The sequence below is a fragment of the Olea europaea genome, unplaced genomic scaffold, assembly GCF_002742605.1.
Source record: "Olea europaea var. sylvestris unplaced genomic scaffold, O_europaea_v1 scaffold2248, whole genome shotgun sequence".
Classification (NCBI taxonomy): Eukaryota; Viridiplantae; Streptophyta; class Magnoliopsida; order Lamiales; family Oleaceae; genus Olea; species Olea europaea.
Window position 1 is genome coordinate 45,767 of NW_019240527.1, and position 20,843 is coordinate 66,609.

Here is a 20,843-nt window from a genome sequence, read left to right on the forward strand (position 1 = left end):
ATGCTTTGTGTACACCATTGTGTACACATAGCACAATTTGAAAAGAAAAATAGACACGAGAAAAAAGAAAATAGGTCGGCCACTGAGGGGGTGGGGTAGGGGTGGGTCCTGTGAAAGATGACTGTTGAACATTGGTGATCGTCTGTGGAGCGCGTCTCCTGTCCCTACAAAACCTATCGCTCTTAAAGAATTTCTCAATGGTTTCTGAAAACTAGATTTTGTTTCACTCGCTTTATTCCCTCTATATATATCTCCATTAATTTTCTTAATTCTCACAACCCCATTTCCATTTTAATTTACACTCTCTTCCCATTAAGAGTTGGCCAGGTGAGCATCTAATTCAGATTCCCTCCCGGTCTCCATACCATATTAACTAAAATCTTGTTTATTACATTGTTGTCTGTCAACTTCTAGAGCAATGGTATTGCCAGAAGAAAGTAGGAAAGCTGATTATGATTCCCTGGAAATCCAATACCTGAAAGGAGTAAAATATCTGTTCGAGAATGGAATTGAGCACGTTCCTAAGAAGTACATATTGCCAGCTTCAGATCGTCCCAACTTTGTAAATGAAAGATCACATGGTGCTGACAATTTCAATCTTGAGCTGCCAATCATTGATTTTGCCGAATTACAGGGTCCTAATCGGTCTGAAGTCCTTAATTCTCTTGCCTCTGCCTGTGAAAACTATGGATTCTTCCAGGTAAGTTATTCTCAATACGCTGAATGTTTTAGACTTGGAATTCTATCTTAAAAGGTCAGCAGCCCAACTCATTATATGTTGGTTTATATCTTCATTTTTATTCAACGTGGGATTTATCCTTTGATAATATGGCCTCGCAAGAAACTGGCTCTTTTGAGCAGATTTAAGGACAGATCCGGAATTGGATTCAAGATCGGATTACAAAATTTCAAACCGGACTACTACGCACGAAAAAAAAAAATTTAAGCATTAAAAATTTGTTTCTTACCCAAAAAAAAATATAAAAAAAAACACCTTAAAAAAATGTTATTGGGCACCTGTGTACTCAATTTTTTAGTCATAATCGGATCGAATGACTCGTTTGAGTTTAATGAGCTCTAATATTATGCCCTTGTTTCATTCTCAATTTTCTAAAAATTCATTTTTAACTGCACATTTTTTAATAAAATAATATTATATGCAAATTCAAATTTTTCTTTAATTTTTAACCACACATTCTCCATCAATCTACTATTTAAAATTTATTATTTCTCCCAAAATGGGGATCAAAACAAGGGCTATGTTGAGATTTGATGTTCTATCTTAAAAGTCAATCTTAATAAGAGGATTGAGCTACTACTCCTTTTAAATGGTTAATTATTTAACATGGAACCTCAAGTCTTAATATAGTATCAGTGCTCATTAACCATCTTGTAGGGGCATATTAAGGGATAAAATTTCACATTGAATAAAATTAAGATGAAAATATAGACCAACTTATAAAAGATAAGACTATCCATCTTAATAAGGCCGGTAATTTAAGATGGAACCCAAAATCCTAACAAAATGCATATAAGTGTAGGCAAATAGTTTGTTAATCTTTTGGATAAATGCAGCTGTTGAATCATGGTATTCCGTACGAGATTACAAGCAACATGGTAGATGTGAGCAAAAGGTTTTTTGAGCTTCCATTTTCAGAAAGAGAGAAATATATGTCAGCAGATATGGGTTCGCCAGTTCGATATGGAACAAGCTATAATCAGACAAATGATGATGTCTTTTGCTGGAGGGACTTTCTCAAATTGGTTTGTCACCCCCTACCGGATGCCCTTCCTCATTGGCCTTCTTCTCCATTGGATTTTAGGTAAGAGCTGCAACATTATTTACGAGAAAAACGACAAAATATCGAAGACGACGTTACCACATTATACTCTCCATTTTTTTTCACTATAGTAAAAAATTATAAAATGAAGATTGGTCTCTCATGAATGCTGAATCACTATAAATCAGTGTGTATTCGTTGCTTGCCTTCGATTCTATTTTAGATTTATTATTGTTTTTCTAAGTTGGAATTAGGGTTTAATATGTAACAAAGAGAGTGGTTGAGTTTTAATTGATGGTAACTAATTTTCAAAATTATTGTATTTTTACATGATATATACATCTATTGTGAACAGGTTTTGATTGGTTAATTTAATTATTTAATATTTAAACAGGAAATTGGCTGTTAGTTATGCTAAAGAAGTCAAGTTCTTGTTCCTAATGCTAGTGGATGCCATCCTAGAGAGCCTTGGGCTAATGAACAAGAAGAATAAGACAGAAGAGAACGACGAGGACGAGGACAAAAATAAAGAAGAGGATGAAGACGAAGACGAAGAGATATTAAAAGAATTCGAAGATGGAAGCCAGCTAATGGTATTGAACTGTTACCCTCCTTGTCCACAACCTGATTTGACACTGGGAATGCCACCTCATTCTGATTATGGATTCCTCACCCTTCTCCTCCAAGATGAAGTCAAGGGATTGCAAATACAGCACAAGGAAAATTGGGTTACAGTTAAACCCATTCCAGGATCCTTTGTCGTCAATGTTGGAGATCATCTTGAGGTACATTTGACAATGTACATGTATTTAACACATTTATTCAACGACTTGAAAGCGTTAACTACACAAACGATAATAAATAAAACGAAGTGAGAAACACGCCAAGTAAACATTGTTCACACTTAGTCCCTGTTCGGTGCCATTTCTCTAAAACTCACTTTCACCACACATTTTATAAAATCTATAACTTTTATCAACTTTTTAACCAAATATTTTATCAACTTTTAAAAAATATACTAAAATCTTATTTTTACCTAAACAAAACATGGGTTTAATATATGGGCCCGTTTGGTAGGGATTTTGAGAATTGATTTTTTGACCGTTAGAAGAAAAGTGGGGTCCACATATAAGAGAAGAAGTCAAAAATTAGGGCTTGAATAGTAAAATAACGGTCAAAAAATCAGTTTTTTTGGGCAAAAAATCCCTACCAAACGGGGCCCATATAAGCATGCTACAGTGTTAGATTTTTTGACATAAAGTTTGACATAGCGTCACATGGTGTTATATTATTGAATTATTTTAAACACGGTCAGCTTTCTTTTCAAATCACCCTCTACCACTTCAAATAATGTCAAATAATTAGTTAAAATCTTTTGGCAAAGTGGCAAAACCCTAATATAAATGTTATGATGAAAAACCATCTTGAAAGATTTATCATTCCCCATTTTAACATCCCTCTTAAAATCTTTAATATTATGGAAACCCGTAAACCATAAGCACGGAGGGTTTATTGTAGAACCTAGGATCCCGATGTGTAAGAGAAAGGATGTAGAGTACGGTTTACTATTTTTCAGAAGTTATGATACAACTCTTAACATTATATTTTTGTATGTTATGACCAGATATTTAGCAATGGGAGGTTCAAGAGTGTTCTGCATAGAGTACTTGTGAATCAGATGATCTGATTATGGATTCCTCACCCTTCTCCTCCAAGATGAAGTCAAGGGATTGCAAATACAGCACAAGGAAAATTGGGTTACAGTTGAACCCATTCCAGGATCCTTTGTCGTCAATGTTGGAGATCATCTTGAGGTACATTTGATAATGTACATGTATTTAACACATTTATTCAACGACTTGAAAGCGTTAACTACACAAACGATAATAAATAAAACGAAGTGAGAAACACGCCAAGTAAACATTGTTCACACTTGGTCCCTGTTCGGTGCCATTTCTCTAAAACTCATTTTCACCACACATTTTATAGAATCTATAACTTTTATCAACTTTTTAACCAAACATTTTATCAACTTTTAAAAAATATACTAAAATCTTATTTTTACCTAAACAAAACAGGGGTTTAATATAAATAAGCATGCTACAGTGTTAGATTTTTTGACATAAAGTTTGACGTAGCGTCACATGGTGTTATATTATTGAACTATTTTAAACACGGTCAGCTTTCCTTTCAAATCATCCTCTACCACTTCAAATAATGTCAAAGAATTAGTTAAAATCTTCTGACAAAGTGGCAAAACCCTAATTTAAATGTTATGATGAAAAACCATCTTGAAAGATTTATCATTCCCCATTTTAACATCCCTCTTAAAATCTTTAATATTATGGAAACCCATAAACCATAAGCACGGAGGGTTTATTGTAGAACCTAGGATCCCGATGTGTAAGAGAAAAGATGTAGAGTACAGTTTACTATTTTTCAGAAGTTATGATACAACTCTTAACATTATATTTTTGTATGTTATGACCAGATATTTAGCAACGGGAGGTTCAAGAGCGTTCTGCATAAAGTACTTGTGAATCCGATGGATTACAGGATTTCAGTGGCTTCTCTGCATTGCCTTCCTTTCAAAAGCATAGTGCAACCATGTCCCAAACTCGTTAGTGAAACAAATCCAAGGCATTACATGGACACAAATTTTGCGAGTTTCATAGAATACTTAAAATCTCGTGATTCAACAAAAGAGAATTTCCTTCACTCAAGAAAATTGACTTCATGAACCAAAATAAATAAATCCGAAAAATTGGCGTAGACTTTTTGTATTTTGACTTTTTTTAGTATCCATTATAGAGAAATTAATTGTACGGGTGCATGTATGGAGTGCAGCAATTGACAACAAACATTATTTGGAAAAAATATATACAATAACGAAAGCTTCATTAATGAAATTATCATTTTTGTATTGATTATCCAACTACTTTCTTCCCTGAATGATTGATTTATAATATTAATTTCGGAATTATTTTGAGGGATTTCTTTTTTTTTTTTTCCCAATTTTTATATGTGCAAGGGATGGAACATGGTGATAATTATGACTTATTTAAGATAGATAAATAATAGATACTATTAAATAATTTGTTAAAATCATTACTTATTCATTACCTATTTTTATCTATTTATAATTTTAACCGTTTATGAATACTTTGTGCACATGCTTTTAATCTGAGACATTCAATTTCAATCGTGATAATTCTTGATAAAAAAGTGAAGTATTTTGTGCATCATTGATAGATTAACATTATAGTTTAATACTACAAACGTCTATTGAAGATCGGGCCATGAAAGCGCTTTGCACCATCATAACACATACTAATGTTTGTTTCAGTATAGAGACGTTAATGTATACTTATCTTATTATTTCTCGACTCAAGATATTTTAATACAAGATAATTAATTATCAATCACCTTGTTTACATATCTTGAGCTCATTTATTTTGATCTTCCAAAATGAATTAATCCCCAATTGTAATCATATAAAGAGAAAATTACAAAACTCCAGGTGTTTAAATATTAGAATTCAAAAATCAGGGGTCGAGTTTAATTATTCATAAATCAGGTATTAATAAATAAATATATCCACCAATTTCAAACCCATTTCCCCATCTCTCTTCTCTATCTCTAAAAACACACAGTGACAATAGGGGCAATAAATGGGTTTGAGGGCGGCGTCGGTGATGGAGGTTCTGGTCGCGTATCGACCACTGCAAATGACCGAGTTGTAGTCGCCGCTTCAGATCTCGTGCTGCAGTGGTGATGACAATGCGACGACGATATCTACAGTTGCAAACTTTAGATGGCGATGCTTGTGAGGTCTATGTTCAGATTTCGGTGCAGCGATGCGGCGCTCATTGCAACCACCCCAACTACTACTATGCGCAGTAGTCCTTCGTTGTTAGCACTGCTGTACAGTGGCATTGCATTCATCGATGTGTAATGGTGGGTGGTTGTGGTCATAAAGAAGAGGTGGTCGTGTTGGCGATGGAGACGGTGATGAGGTTGTGGGTTGTGTAGTTGGTGTGTTTGGTGGTGGCAATCGTGGTGGTTTCTTGCGGTGGTGAAGGTGTTCGTGTTAGCAGTGGTGATGTGGGTGGTGTTGATGAGGTTCTGGGTTAGGTATTGTTGGTGTGTTTAATGGTGGCAGTCGTGGTGGCTTTTGACGACGGAGGTGGTTGTTGGTGTATGTAGCTGTCTTGATTTTTGTTCGCATTTGATTTGATCTAGTGGTGCTGGTGTGGAGGCGGCAACGATAATGTGGCGAGGGTGGTCGCAAGTGGTCGTGATGGCAGTGGCGGTGCGATAGTGTTGGTGATGGTGATATATGACCACTATTTGATGCATGTGACCAATTATTTAGTTATCTGTGACCAATTGTTTAAGTGTGACCTAAGAATTTGACAATTTGTGGCCAATTAATTATGAATTGAAATAATCTGTGACTTGTAAATTTTTTATCTGTGACTTACAAAATTTTTGATTTGTGACCAGTAAATAAATCTGTTATCTATAATTACGAATTTGTGACCATTAATCATGTAATTGTGACTTTATTATCTTTATTTAGTAAATACTTTAATATATACTTGAATTTTTAAATTTCAAACTATATACCTGAGTTTTGAATTGATGTAAACAATACACCTGAATTATAAATTTTTCCCTCGTATAAATTACTTGTGGAATATAAACTAATATTCCATTGAGGTATCAAATGTCAACTTACTAAATTTTTTCTATTGATTTCGTTTAATAATTGAGAAGGAGAAAAAATTGGTGTTTGGATGAAACTTGAACTTATCCAATTGGAACTAGGTCTCTTCATATTTTGTAATAATTCACATTTTTGGTGAAAGTTGCTCCTAATTTGAGAGGCCGCAACTTGAGGAAGATCTTTACTTCTTGTCAAATGTTTTTTTTAAAAAGAAAAGTCATTTTAAATCGGTTTTCTTTAAAATATCTTTTCATTAAATAAATTACTTTTTAAAAATTACCAAAATAAATTTGAAAATAATTTTTGATTTTTCAAAAATCTGATCAAACGTGTAACAAAATACTTTAACACTATGGTTGACGTGAAACAAAACACTCATCATGAAGGTTCAAAGTTTTCTGTGCATGCATCGTACGGACGCAACATTTGCGATTAGAATTTTGAAATTTGCTGCACAAATAGGGGCCGGGACATTTGAGTAACAAAACACTAGAATTTTTCTTGAATAAAGCTCCTTTATCGGAAAATGCTTGACATGTTGGATGATAGATACTCATATTCGCGTGGGGCTCGAGCAGACCCCACACGAATAAAAAATGCAAAAAATCGAAGCCCCCACCGCTTCTTGTGCCTATTTTGTCAAGAAGGGTGTAAAGCTTTTTCTGTACAATTAGCACTGTTAATTTTTCTATTAAAAGCCGTCCATACATTATGAGCTCTAGAGATTGGATCATTTTGGACCTAGTTTAGTTGACCCATTTCAAGATTTGACTTGATCGTCATGGTCTAAGCCCTTGTTTGAGCCACATTATTCATAGGAAAATATATTTTTGAATAGTGTATTGATAAAAAATGTGTGGTTAAAAAATAAGAAAAAATTTTGAATTTATGTATAATATTATTTTATTGAAAAATGTGTGATTGAATTGATGTCAAATCATTGTTTAAGAATGTATTTTTTTTTTCCAAAAAATATGGCTCCAACAAGGCCTAAAAGTGAGAAAAGAATCAGACACAACGTTGACGCGACCATTTTATTTTATTTTTTTGTTTCCTTTTCCCTCCCGAATTCTCGATATTTTGGATTGCAAGCTGAGGTGCCTACTTGAGTCGAGATTTTATATCAATTGATAGTTAAGTCGAGCTTGTTTTTACATAGCCTATTTGGTTGTTAAAATAGATTTTTAGCCCATATTTAATTAAATTTTAAATCAAAGTCAACATTTAAGTTTTACTATAGCTTACATGAGGGTCACAACCTTTCAATTACAAATTTCATCAACTTTTATCAAAATTTGTTAAAATTTTGATTTTAATCTCTATCAAATAAAGGCTTAGTAATTTTTGATAAAAATATATGAACGAAAAGCTGTAACTCATATGAGACGTGTTGGTAAAAATAATTGTTGGTTTTGACTTAAACTTTAATCCAATTTTTAACTAAACCAAAAAAGTCATAACTATACTTCAATTTTATCAACAAAACAATCTACGTGCTAAGTCTAAGCATCATTGAATCCTTCTAAGATGAGCACTCGCTCTCTATTAATATTAACTAACAAACTTTTATTAATTTTTCAAAGTCAAGTTTACACATTCTCATCTATATGCCACTTATATAAAATGCATGAGGACTATTGGAATTGTCTAAACCATGACTTATTTGACATTCTACTTTCTCTATCTTGAGAAATCAAAATATATTGTACTCTCAAGCTTTTTTTTTTTTTTTTAATAGCCTTTATAAACATCGAGTTTTGTTATTTGTATCTCTTAAATAATTCACAGCTGAGATAAATTATTATTTTTTATCTAGTTTTAATAATAAAAAATAATATTTCATATGCAAAAGTCGAATGGAACCATTTTAGTGCTGTTTCTGTCAATATTCTTCAAAGCTCATATAGTCCATGGGCCACAAGCCTATCTGGACTGAAATTTATATCTTCAAGAATCAATTTTGAGAAGATGCGACATCCATGCCATCCATCTTCAATTTAGTACTCATATCACAATTGTAATGCATTGACCGTGTGACAGTCAAAATGATGTGTTTTCATCACAAGATTATACTTTAGGATCCGAAATGGTGTAAATCAAAGATTTAAGACCACATCATCACTATCTTCAAAGGTTTAGGACCTCAGGTGCAATTTACTATATAAATCAAAATAAGGGTGAAATTATCATTTCATTCAAATTTTGACCTTCTAATGGCCAAACTTATTATTTATGTCACAAAAGAACCTTAGTCTTGTAAGGTTTGAGACCCTAGATACTAGAAATCAAAAGTTTGGGTCCTTATCGTCACAATACTCAAATGTTCAGAACCCCATATGCAATTTATCCAAATAATAATGTTGGAAACGAGATAAATTATTACCTTAGTGTAGTTATTAATTTATCAATATATGAATAGTTATTAATTTATTGATAAATTACGCAAAACCATTTCTAGTTGATGCTAGAAAAATGTTAGGAATGTCGAACACCCTTTAAATATTCTAATGAAAATTGATGAAGAGATTAATCGAGCGGTTTTGGGTACACTTACGGATGTCAATCGGGCTTGTCGGCACGAGTCGCCTGTCGCTCGGTCCGCGAAAAGCCTGAGCCGACTTGGTAGACCCGAGCCAAGGCTCGGGCCGAGCCCCATTTTTGAGACACGGGTTTGCTCGAGCAGGCCCGTGAGCCCACAAGCCTTTATTATATATATATATATAACTTGTGGCAATAAAATGCCAGCAAACACTGCCTTAAAAAGGCAACATCTTATTAGAGGAGAGAGAGAGAGGGTCGGCTTGGCTCGGAAGGCCTGAACCGAAAGCTCGGATCGAGCCTAAAATTTTTGGACGAGCTTTTGCTCGGCCCGATTTGGGCCCAAAAAAAGCTCGATAATTTTAATCGAGTCGAGCTCGAGCATCAAGTTTCAACTCGCAAGCTAGCTCGACTCGACTCGTTGACATCCCTAGGTACACTTAACAAGAATGATAATGATTGAAATTATCCCCTCATTTGATTCTCATTCTTCTAGAAATTTATTTTTTCAAAATTCATTTGCAACTGTAAATTCTTCAATAAAATGATATTACACACAAATCCAAAACTTTTCTTTAATTTTTAACGACACATTATTCATCAGTCTATTATTTAAAATGTATTATTTTCTCCAAAATGAGGATCAAACAAGGGCAGCATTACAAACTGTTTCTTCAAAATAAGCTTTCATACATGGTAACTTTAAATAATTACCTTCTATGAAATATATATAACATTGCAAAATATTCGAGATGAGGTTGAGTTCAATTTAAGTTAAAGAAAAACAAGCAATTTTATATGCAAATTTTAGAGGGGGGAAAATGAATTGAAAATTTTAAAAATTATTGCCAAGTCAAAATTTTGGTAGTGTATATGATTATAAAATTTTACATATTTAATTAATTATTAATTTATATATTTATTGGCCTTTAAAATATTTTAAATAAAATTATTATCTTATGAATTGAGTAGATTATTAATTTTGTACACTAATTCGAGTTGAGAAATTTTATTATTTAAATGAGATTATTAGTTTATCAAACATTTATTTATCAAGATTTATTATGTCCCTGTTTGGTAGAGAATAAAATAAGATTTTTAGTGATTTTTAATAAAAATTAATGAAATATATAGTTAAAAACTTGAGGATTCATTAAGATAAGTAATTAATCTTCATTATTGTTGACGATTTTAATTTTAATCTCTAACGGGGCTACATAGTAATTAACGACTTTTGGATATGGTTGTACAAACTCATAAGATTGGTCGCGGGCAAGCTGGCTGTTGCAGCAATCTCAACGCCTTCTTTTCAATTTTTTTATTAAACACAAATTATTATTTTAAACTGTTTTAGTAGAAGTCAAATACCAGCAATTCAGCTACCATATTGACTTTTACGTAAAAATTCTTATTTATTTATTTACTTTTAATTGTATATTCACATAATAAAATAATCTGTACTTAAATTCAAAATCTTCTTTTTTATACTTTTAATCATGTATTCTTTCAAAAATTACTTTTCAAAATATTGTTTTTCATGAATAATGGCCACTAAAGAGGGGCTTAATTTTACATTTTATGAAATACGTACAAGAATGAAATTATTTTCGGTTTTAATTCGAGTTTTTGATTGGCTGAGAAGCCTAGGACAAGACTTGAACTAAGCCAATTTTATGTTTCTATTTCTTTTGATATTTTTTCATATTACATGAATATTATTATTCAGACACCTTGATATCATCGTCATTTTTTGTACGTTACAGTCTTCTTAAAATTAATTAGTTTAAGATCAAATTACACATTGAAATGATAGACTAATAAGAATATGCCTATAAGCCGAAACTCAATGTGAAAAAAACAAGAACAACAAAATCAATGCTAGATCCAAAATTGATACAAACAACATAAATGACATATTTTCATCAATGGTAAAAATTACCTTGAAAACGAGGAATCGGAGTTTTTTATATGGTACTTTCTTAATTTGTTTAAATTGTATGCAAAATATTATTAAATCTCTCCTAATTTAGGAATCTTTAAAGTATTGTTGTACAACATTAAGCCCACGTTTAGTTTGGATAAAATTGATTTTTAATAGATTTTGATAATAATAAAAAAAAAAATTTGGATTAAAAAGTTTTTAAGATTTGTGGGCTCCATGAAATGAATAATTAAAATAAATTTTTTGAAAAATTAAGAAACGAGGACCAAACAAGACTATATTCAATCAAACTGCCTTTTTTCCCTCCTCTTCAAATTGATCGTAGCTTTCATTTTCATTATTCGAATTTTAATGAAATAGAAGAAAGAAGGGAGAGAGCCTATTCATAGGATGGCGGGTTGGACCAAGGTTGGCAGTTAAGATGTTTACATTTTCTTAACCATGAAAAATAATCTATATTTAATTAGGTTAAGCACTAGTCACGCGACAGGTCAACTAATTGGTGTTTCAGTAGTTAATTGATGTGTGATGTTTTCAGGATGAGTGACCTTTTCCTTGTTAATATAAAAATTTTATAATAATTTTGTTATTTCACAAATAAAAGAAGGGATTTTTTGCCTCAAAAAATTGATTTTTTGACTCAAAAAATTGATTTTTTGATCGTTATTTTACTATTCAAGCCGTAATTTTTGTCTTCTTCTCTCACATGTGAACCCCACTTTTCTTCTAACGGTCAAAAAATCAATTCTCAAAATTCCTACCAAACGAGCCCCAAAATGGGACTTGAGTGAATATGACACAATCCACGGATGACGATGTGAAACGGCAAACTGTACAAAGTAGAATTGGAAAATTACAGTGTACCAACGAGATGTTGAGAACAATAATGACAGTCTAGCTGCCAGCTTCTTCTGCCTTCCTTCTTCGTTTCTGTCACTTCAATGCTATAATTCTCATACTCTCTCTCTCTCTCTACTTCCACATTTCAAAATCTCAAGATTGAGAGAAAGAATGTTCAAGTTGCAGAGGCAAAACAACAACAACAAGCCAGCCAAAGCAAGAGAGAGGATTGATTTCAAATTCTCCAATTTCCAAGTCCTTCAGGTGTAAATGCATACATTTCCATTTTTCTTTTATCTTCATTTTGTAAATTTAGTTGATGAGCTAACATTTGGTTTCTGATCATTCACAAAATATATGTTTTGGCTTCAAAATTTAGTATCTTCAACTAACTTAAAGTCTGTGAGTTGGAATTCTCAAGAACCCACCTTCAATACCTAGTTTAATGGCAAGGAATTGGGAGCCTTGGAGTTGGAATTCAATAAAACAATTTATTCACATTTCTATGGTTTCAATTTTTTTGCCGCAATTCCCTGGTACTGAACACATTGAGGAATTTTTTACTCGAGTTATATTCAAAGTTGATCCAGTCTCCCTAGTTTGTGAATTCTATATTACTATTTTTAAGTTATCTAGTAATTTGTAATTAATAATAAGCATGTATGAAATATCAATATTTTGCCAAGGGATTAAGAAAGGAATGTCTGCAATTTAACACAAATATTTTGCAATTCCAAGAATTTGTGCATTCATATGTTATTATTTCATCAATTCCTGCGAAATGAACATGAGCTTAATGGAGAACATGAAATGCAAGCAATTTCTGCAATCTTCACATATTAAACTGAGGCACTTTGCATTTGAAGGGAATATTTTAATTTGCATAAATTTGGATTCGTCTATATAAATCAATCCCACATCAAATTCTAAAGAGGTATATTAGAAGAAATAAAAATAAAGCAATGCTGCAAATCATCTATTCCGTTTGATGTGTCGTGACATTTTCATCTGAGCTTTTTCCTTCTTCTGCTGTTTTACCTTTTGTTTCTGGTTTAAACGGTACTGTGAATCATGGTTCTACAAAACTCTGTACTTGTTTAAATTATTAAGTAATATTGCACAGATGTATGTGGATCGATGTTCACTTTTTTCATTGGTTACATATAAATTTTGCGCAACAGGTACCAAAAGGATGGGACAGGCTTTTTGTCTCTTTAATTTCTGTAGAAACGGGGAAAACAGTTGGTAAATTAGGCAAAGCGCTTGTGCAAAATGGTACTTGCCAATGGACGGAGACTCTCTTGGAATCTATGTGGCTTTCACGCAGTGATTCTTCGAGAGAATATGAAGAATGCCTTTTCAAACTTGCCGTATCCATGGTATGATGGAAATCCTTTTATCCTTTTAATGAAGTTACATGTGTTACTTCGACCATGGACAATGCTTGAAAATATTTCGGTACTTCTTCCAGTTTACTGTATTTCAATGTTAAAGAAAGTTGAGATGATATCCCTCTTGGAAGATAATTTCATCCCTTCTTTATAGGGCTCAGCTAGATCTGGCAACCTCGGAGAGGCAACTATCAATATGGCACGTTATACAAGTTCAAAGGTGTCTGCAGTGGTCTCACAACCTCTAAAAAATTGCAACCACGGGACAGTTTTGCAGGTGAGATGTGCAAGATATTTCAGTATATGGTTCATTCAAAATGTATTGTGATAACGTATAATTCATTAGGAAAGGTGAAATGTCATCACTTCGTCTCTTTTATGGATAGGTTCCATTTTCATAATAAGTAATTAAGATGGAAATTCCACATTGCAATGAAATTTTTTTTATTTTGTTGCCTAAATGAGTCCTGATTGTTTTAAGGGGATTCAAGTAATTGGAATGGAAAGGAAGAGAACTGAATTTTTTTAAGTCATTTACTTTGGAGTTAAATTTAGTTTATGCTTCTTTGTGTAATATGTTGATTCCCCTCCATTCCCCTTGCAAGTAACTATTTCCTTACTTCCCTTCCTCTCCAAACAAACAGAGCATAGAACACACTACTTTATAAAGCTGTGACTGGTGTACTTGAATTTGAAATTAGACGAGATGTACACATACATTATGAAATTTTGACTTGGTAATAATTTTTAATTTGTTCATCTTGGTGGTGATTTAATGCAGACATTTGGGATTTTATATTATAGCCCAAAACCTAGAGTTTTAATCCTAATAATGAATATAAATACAAGAAAATTGAAAAAATACGAGTCCAACCCGTTTTTGAAAAGAGAGAAAAACAGTTCTTTTCCTTACGCCCAGATTTCATCAAAGCTCCAATTCTGACTCGTCCATGGTTCGATTGAGCTGAAAGTAGGAGGAGAGGTTCACAAGACATAGAACTATAATCTGAACAGTGGAGATCAAATTTTGAGTTCAAAAACATTGGTTAATGTCTGTGAACAGTAATCATTTTTTTGGGGCTATATTTTCCCTATTTTCGTATTGTTTTATTGAGACTGTTGTTATCTTAAAGAAATATATGTAGTAGCCTCTAGTGTGGGTGTACTCATTATTTGATTGATAGTGGAGGTTTTGACTGGACTGGGTACCGTGGTCTTTATTCCTAACATCGGGGAATTTTGTCCACGTAAAATAATTGCATGTGTTCGTGCAGTTTGGTGTGATTGATTTTCTTTAGAATATTTTCAGTATATACAATTGTTAAAAAGTGTGTTTTACTTATTTGCTCTTGGGAGAAGAATTATTCCGTTGTTTGTCCATTTGTTTACATCTCTCCCAAAAAAAAATAAAAAATAAAATAATAATCTCATAATGAATTTATGCACACTTCAATTCCAAATGGTACAAGTATTCATGAATTATAAATTTGATTTATTTGATTTTTCGAAATCTGCATGCTTATGTGTACTAACTATTGTTACACTCTTTTTCTTTAAATTTGGGCACAATTGTTTTTGCCTCTACTATCTTTAAAGTTTAGTTTCGCCAGAGCTTCGGTGCTAACACAAACATGTTTATTTCCCTGGTTTACAGTTCAAAGTTCATTGTCTAACTCCAAGACCAAAGACCAGGTTTGTAGCGTATAGCAAAATCTTACTTCTGGACTTTGATCATTTAGCTGAAACTTTTTCTCCTTTTGTCTTAGGGATGATGAATCGAGATACCTTAATGCCAGTGAGAAAGATATGGGCAGTAAATCAAATGAACCAGATAAATCAAGTGATAGTATCTTTGGACATCAAGACATAGGCACTTCCTCATATCCCATGAAATTAGATAGCAAGGTAGCTTTATGACTTCATTTATGGTACACTTTCTCTCTGTTTTGGCAACTATTCATGCCTAATGCCAAAAGTTAATTCAAATCCATCAAAAAATAATTGTCATGATAAGTTTAGCAGTAAACTAAGCCTCTTTTTGATAATTGGGATCGGATACATAATTCCTTTTTGCCATTTGATGTGGCTCATTGATATATCTACTCAAAGTTTCAAAGAAGCGCGTTAGCAACTACAACAAGAATAACTACCTCGCTCTCTTCTAATCTGTTCTATCGAGTTCACATCATGAACGATCCTCTTTATATCTATGCAAGATATGCCCCCATAACCTCTGTCGTCGATTGCTTGATTTAACCTTTGGATGTATATTCTCTTTTTTTATCTTATCCTTCCTATTAGGATGACACATCCATCTTAATCTTAAGACCCTCAGTAATTATCATCTTATGATATTTGTCTTTTAATGGCCCTATGTTCATCTCTGTTTTATGGCACTCCCTTTGCATGAAAAGTCAAAAACCTTGGCAAACAAAATTTTTTCTTTAGACAGTGGGTCTTATTAATGTTTAATGGTACTATAAACATCCTTCAACACATAGATTTCCTAATTATGTCCATGTTTTGAGAAAATCAGATACAGTGTGCTACAGGCGTTTGCCTAATTTTTCATTCAGTTTTGAAACTCTACTCAATATTCACTTTTTACTACCATGTAAATAGGACTATCTCTTCATCTCTTTGTAGGACACAAGTTACTCGGCATCTGGGTCAAATCACAGGTTTGACTCCTCTGAAGGTTCTATAGCAAAGGAAAATTCGTTCTCAAGAAGTGAGAAACGTAGCTCTCAGGGAAGACCAGTTGAAAGCAACCTGGAGAATAGTCCATCACCTGATAATTATTTTCTTGATGATCGTTCTCCATCAAACCAGTCATCTTCCAATTCAAGGCTACAAATAAGAGAAGATTTGCACAATGAAACAGAGGCTGCCAGGTCATCATTTACTGATGCTAATACATCAAAAGCTCTTCTTGTAGCTGCAGAAAACACTATTGAGGAACTACGTGCAGAAGCTAAAATGTGGGAAAGAAATGCCAGGAAGCTAATGCTTGATTTGGATCTGTCAAGGAAGGAATTCATGGATAAGTCCAAAAACCAGGCAGAATTAGAAATTAAGCTCTCGTCATCATATGCAGAATGTGATAGCCTGAAGAGAGACAGAGAAGAATTGAAACTACGGCTTGAGGAGTCCACAATAAATCAGTCTGCAAAAGCAGATTCGACTAAACCTGAAAGCCTTATTAAGATTCAGAAGGAACTGGAGAATGAGTTAAAATATCAGCAAGAATCAAATGCTAATTTAGCTCAACAATTGAAAAGAAGTCAAGAATCAAATATCGAGCTTGTTTCTCTTCTTCAAGAACTCGAGGAGACCATAGAACAGCAGAAAGTTGAAATAGAGAACCTTTCATCTCTAAAATTTGACTTTAAGGAGAGAGAAAGTTCCATTGCAAGAAATTCCCAGGCTAATAAGAATTTGGTGCTCCAGCTGCGACAACTTGAGGAATCAGAGAAGACATTCCAAGTCAATGTGCAATTGCTCGAGAAAGCATTAAGAGACAAAACTGATGAGATGGAGAATGAACGGAATTCAAATTGCCAGTATCTTTTGCATGCTGAAAAAGAGTACAAATATAACTTATCAGTTAAGGAAGAAGAAATTGCCAGATTAGAAGAAAAATTATCAAATTTTATTCCAAGAGGACACTGGGAGGACATGGATCACAGCATTGAAAATTATAAGAATCTCAGTGGAGAAATTGAAGCTTTGAAAGAAAAAGTTCAGGAGCTGGAGAAGGATTGTGCTGAACTCACTGATGAAAATCTTGACCTCCTAATGAAGCTTAAGGAATCAGATAAAAATAACATCAGAAATTGTGGATCTTATAGCGATGAGTCTGAAGTGATTGATCCTAAATGTCAAATTTCTCAACTGGAAGAGGAGCTTGAGAAGAAAATGTCTGAGGAGGTGCTGCTTGCTGGTTTTGAAACTTCAAAACATTTTACTGATATAATGGTACAGCTTGAAATGGCTCTTCACCATATGAACAAGCCATGGTATAATATATCATCTGATGAAAGTGAGAAGTGTGATTATTTTCTTCAGGATCTTATGAGTGCAAGCAAGGGAAACACAACAACTATGAAAGCACGAGCCGAATATGTTGTTAGCTTTTTGCTCGAGTTCAATAAGATACTGGAACGAAGGATCAATAAGTATGCGGAAATTCTTAAACATTGTGAAGACGAGATCAAACAGAGTAACTCTGTTGTTGCAGAGACTCAAGAGAAGCTAGAAGACTGCATCTTGAAGCTTCAAAAACAAGAGAATTTAAAGGCGACAGTTGAAGTGAGTTATTCAAACTTGGGGGAGGAATTGGCTCAGAAAAGTTCTGAGGTGGAGAATTTAGTGGCTGATTTGCTTTCAAAGGAAGAAAACACAAACTTTCTTTTGCAGCAACAGAGCAAATTAGAAACTCAAGTTGCTGATCTTCAAAAGACAAATAGCCATCTGGAGGATAACTTGGAACTTGTGTTGAGGGAAAGAAATGTCACCTCAGAGTGCTTGGAGAATCTAAAAATTGATATGATAGTTCTCCAAAACACTGTGAGTTCCCATGCTTCAGCTAACAAGATGCTTGAAAGGAAATTGGAAGATCTAGAGTCAGAAAAACACAGATTAGAGAAGAACTTATTCAGGTTGCAAGAAGAAAATTTGCAGTTCCAGGGATGCATATCTGGTCTGGAATCTCAAATAAGTCACATCAAAGATGAGAAAGAATCTTGTCAATTGGAATTGGATAGCTCGAAATCTGTTGCAATTAGTCTCCAAGATGAGATCCGAAATTTTAAAACTGGAAAGGATACCTATGTATCTGATCTCAAACAAAAAAGTGAAGATATGCAAAAACACTGGTTAGAAGCTCGAGCGGAGTGTGAAAATCTCGAAAGAGAGAATCAGAAATTACAGGCATCTGTTGTAACTCTTCACGGAGAAAGCATGAAACTTAAGAATTCAAACTTAGAATTGAAAAGGGAAAATTTAGAACTGCAGGAGCATTGTTCAGAAATGGTGTCACAATTGCAGGAATCAAAAAACAGTCTGTCTGATTGCTCCAAAAAGGTTGAATCATTAGAAGATCATCTCACTTCAATGCTAGAAGATTTTTCCACTAGAGAAATTAAGAATCAAAAAGAAAAACTTGCTCTGGTGGAAAGTTTGAAGCAGACTTTCTTGGAGAAGATAACTGAACTTGAGAGTCTTCAGAGGGAGGTAGAACGTCTAACCAGGGAAATTTATGAAGCTCATAAGGAAAGGGAAAGAATTTCTTTTGAAACTCAAGGTGAAATTTCCATTTTACTTGCTGACAAGGCCAAGCTAGAATCTTCCCTTCAAGAAGCTCTGATGGAAGCTAAATTAACTAAAAGTGAGCTTGAAGCAGCCTTGGCAGAATCTCAGTCGAAGGTCAAAGGCTTCAAAGGTGAGCTAGCTGCTTCCCAGAGAAGCTATGAAACACTGATGGCTGAAAATGAAAAGATGTTGAAATTACTGGGAAGTTATAGGAAAAGTGAGGAAAAGTTCAAGACACAAATGAATGACCTTGAGCTGAAGCTTACCATCTCTGACTATGAACGCCAGCAACTGACGAAAGAAATGGCGAGTTTAAAGGTTCAGTTGGTGAATATACCAGAGCTTCAGGATGAAGTCTCAGTATTGAAAAGAAAGCTCATGGAATGCACGTCTGCAAAGGGAAAACTAGAGCTGACATTGCAGGCTGTGTCTAGAGATTATGAAGAACTTAAGGCGGAAAAGATTTTCTTCTCTGAAAAGGTTTATAAATTGCAGGAGGCTATGTCAGATTTTGAGGAATGCAAAATGCAGAAGATAGCTTTAGAAGAAAAGCTTTTGCAAAAAGAAAGTGCTTTGACTGAAAATAAAATCTTATTTGCTGAGAATGCAGACCTAAGAAATGGAGTATGCGAAATAAAGAAGGCAAACATACAGTTTCAGCAAAAGATTTACCAACTCGAGGAGGAGAAAGCTGAATGCTTGGAGAAAGCTCGAGCGCTTGAAGAAGATCTAAAATTGAGGGAGGAGGAGATGCAAACTCAAGGTGGAAAGGTATTTCTTTTCTTATTTCCTCATACCTATCATCTGTCTACGTCTAGACAGCTTTGTAGTACAGAATGAGAATAGACCTTTTACATCTAGGCTACATTATATTTCTCCTCGCTCATTCAGGGTTATAATGGTGTTGACGGTCATGATAAAAATCCTGATGCTATCAGTATGGATCATTTAGCAAAAATACAGTGTCTTAAGAATGAGCTTGCTGAGGCTCTGGATGCAAATAACAAGTACAAAATTCAGCTTGATAGGTAGGTATATTCTGAACTCTTACGTGCGAAATTTTTCTATTCAAGCCTTGTTGCATGTCTGTATAATGATTTTTCTATTGAGCATTTAGTCTGATTTTAATTATTCATGATGCATTAAGAGTTCATACCATAAATTTGAGATCAAAACGTGAATCCTTTTTTGCCACTCTGTTCTATCCATAGCTGAAAAAATTTGAATCAACAAGCAAATCATTAAAAACCAAAAAAGAAAAAGTTTTTAGAATGGACGAATCCAAAAGGTATGCGAGTTCTCAGATATCTTCTTAAAGATGATTCTCATACCTGCTTCTCCCTTATGTTACTGTAATGTTAAACTCAAAAAAAAAAAAAAAAAAAAAAAAAAAAGGGGNAAACTCTCCAATAATCACTTCTAGTTTGTGAAACAACATATCTTGGATTGGAATATCCAATATTCCCACTAGAATCCTACATATAAAACTTATGTTTTGTTCTTGAAAATAATTTGATATTGGAGGTCAACTTTATACACGTCATTGCATGTGCTAACAGCAAAACCGAAACAAAAAGAATTCTAATTAGCATCAAATAATATGCTTAGCATAATATGTGATGAGTGAACCTATGATTCAAAAAGAATTATAATTTTCAATAATTGTTTATAAGTTTTAAAGTTAGTATTCCCTCATCATTTAAACATGAAACCATAATTATTATATATAGATTTAAGCTAGCCATCTTGATCTTTTGAGACATAATTTCAAGATTCAATATGATATTAAGCGCATAATAACTCAATCTTTGTAAATCTCAAACAATAAGCAAATTTTGAATATTGTTGTTCCTAAACGAGCTATTGGTTTGTACGAACTTATACAATCTTATTTGGGCATGTTTAGTAGGACTTTTGAAAAGTTAAAAGTTATGTTTGAGATTAAAAAATTGTTTTTGAAAATGTTTAAATAATCTTTTAAAAGTACTTTATTAGATTGAAAAAGCTTTTAGAGGAAGCTTAAAATAGGAAAGTCCAACCCAAGGGCCCTTGGGCCTTGTTTGAGCCCTATTTTGAGGGACATTATTTTATAATAGTGATTTTTTTTAGAATATATAATTAAAAAATCAGAAAATTTTTGGATTTACGTATAAAATTATATTATTGGTAGAAGGTGTGGTTGAATATTATTTGAAGAAAAAAATAATTTGGACTTAGCCCCTGCTTGATAACCATTATTTCAAAACTCTTTATTCTATATACTCATTTTTAATTACACATTCACACGATAAAATATTTTGCAAGTAAAT

The 20,843-nt window shown here is 33.3% G+C and overlaps 2 protein-coding genes across 4 annotated transcripts; both read left to right on the forward strand.

Annotated features, from left to right (window-relative positions):
- The first annotated feature begins 255 nt into the window (after positions 1–255).
- LOC111381067 (protein DMR6-LIKE OXYGENASE 1-like) lies at positions 256–4,711 on the forward strand. Of its 3 annotated transcripts, none has more exons than XM_023004778.1 (5): positions 256–700; positions 1,576–1,823; positions 2,176–2,566; positions 3,406–3,463; positions 4,331–4,711. In XM_023004778.1, exons 1-5 carry the CDS (start codon positions 419–421, stop codon positions 4,519–4,521), a joined length of 1,170 nt encoding a protein of 389 aa, XP_022860546.1. In that variant the 5' UTR covers positions 256–418; the 3' UTR covers positions 4,522–4,711. The 3 variants fall into 3 exon arrangements, with proteins under 3 accessions (XP_022860546.1, XP_022860545.1, XP_022860544.1); XM_023004777.1 differs by lacking the exon at positions 3,406–3,463 and adding an exon at positions 3,498–3,595 and having other exon boundaries at positions 2,176–2,468; positions 4,273–4,711; XM_023004776.1 differs by lacking the exon at positions 3,406–3,463 and having other exon boundaries at positions 4,273–4,521.
- Positions 4,712–11,882: 7,171 nt separating this feature from the next.
- Positions 11,883–19,847, forward strand: LOC111381064 (myosin heavy chain, striated muscle-like). Its single transcript, XM_023004773.1, has 7 exons — positions 11,883–12,094; positions 13,012–13,209; positions 13,376–13,498; positions 14,876–14,913; positions 14,988–15,126; positions 15,868–19,305; positions 19,426–19,847. Exons 1-7 carry the CDS (start codon positions 12,002–12,004, stop codon positions 19,564–19,566), a joined length of 4,170 nt encoding a protein of 1,389 aa, XP_022860541.1. The 5' UTR covers positions 11,883–12,001; the 3' UTR covers positions 19,567–19,847.
- Positions 19,848–20,843: the final 996 nt, after the last annotated feature.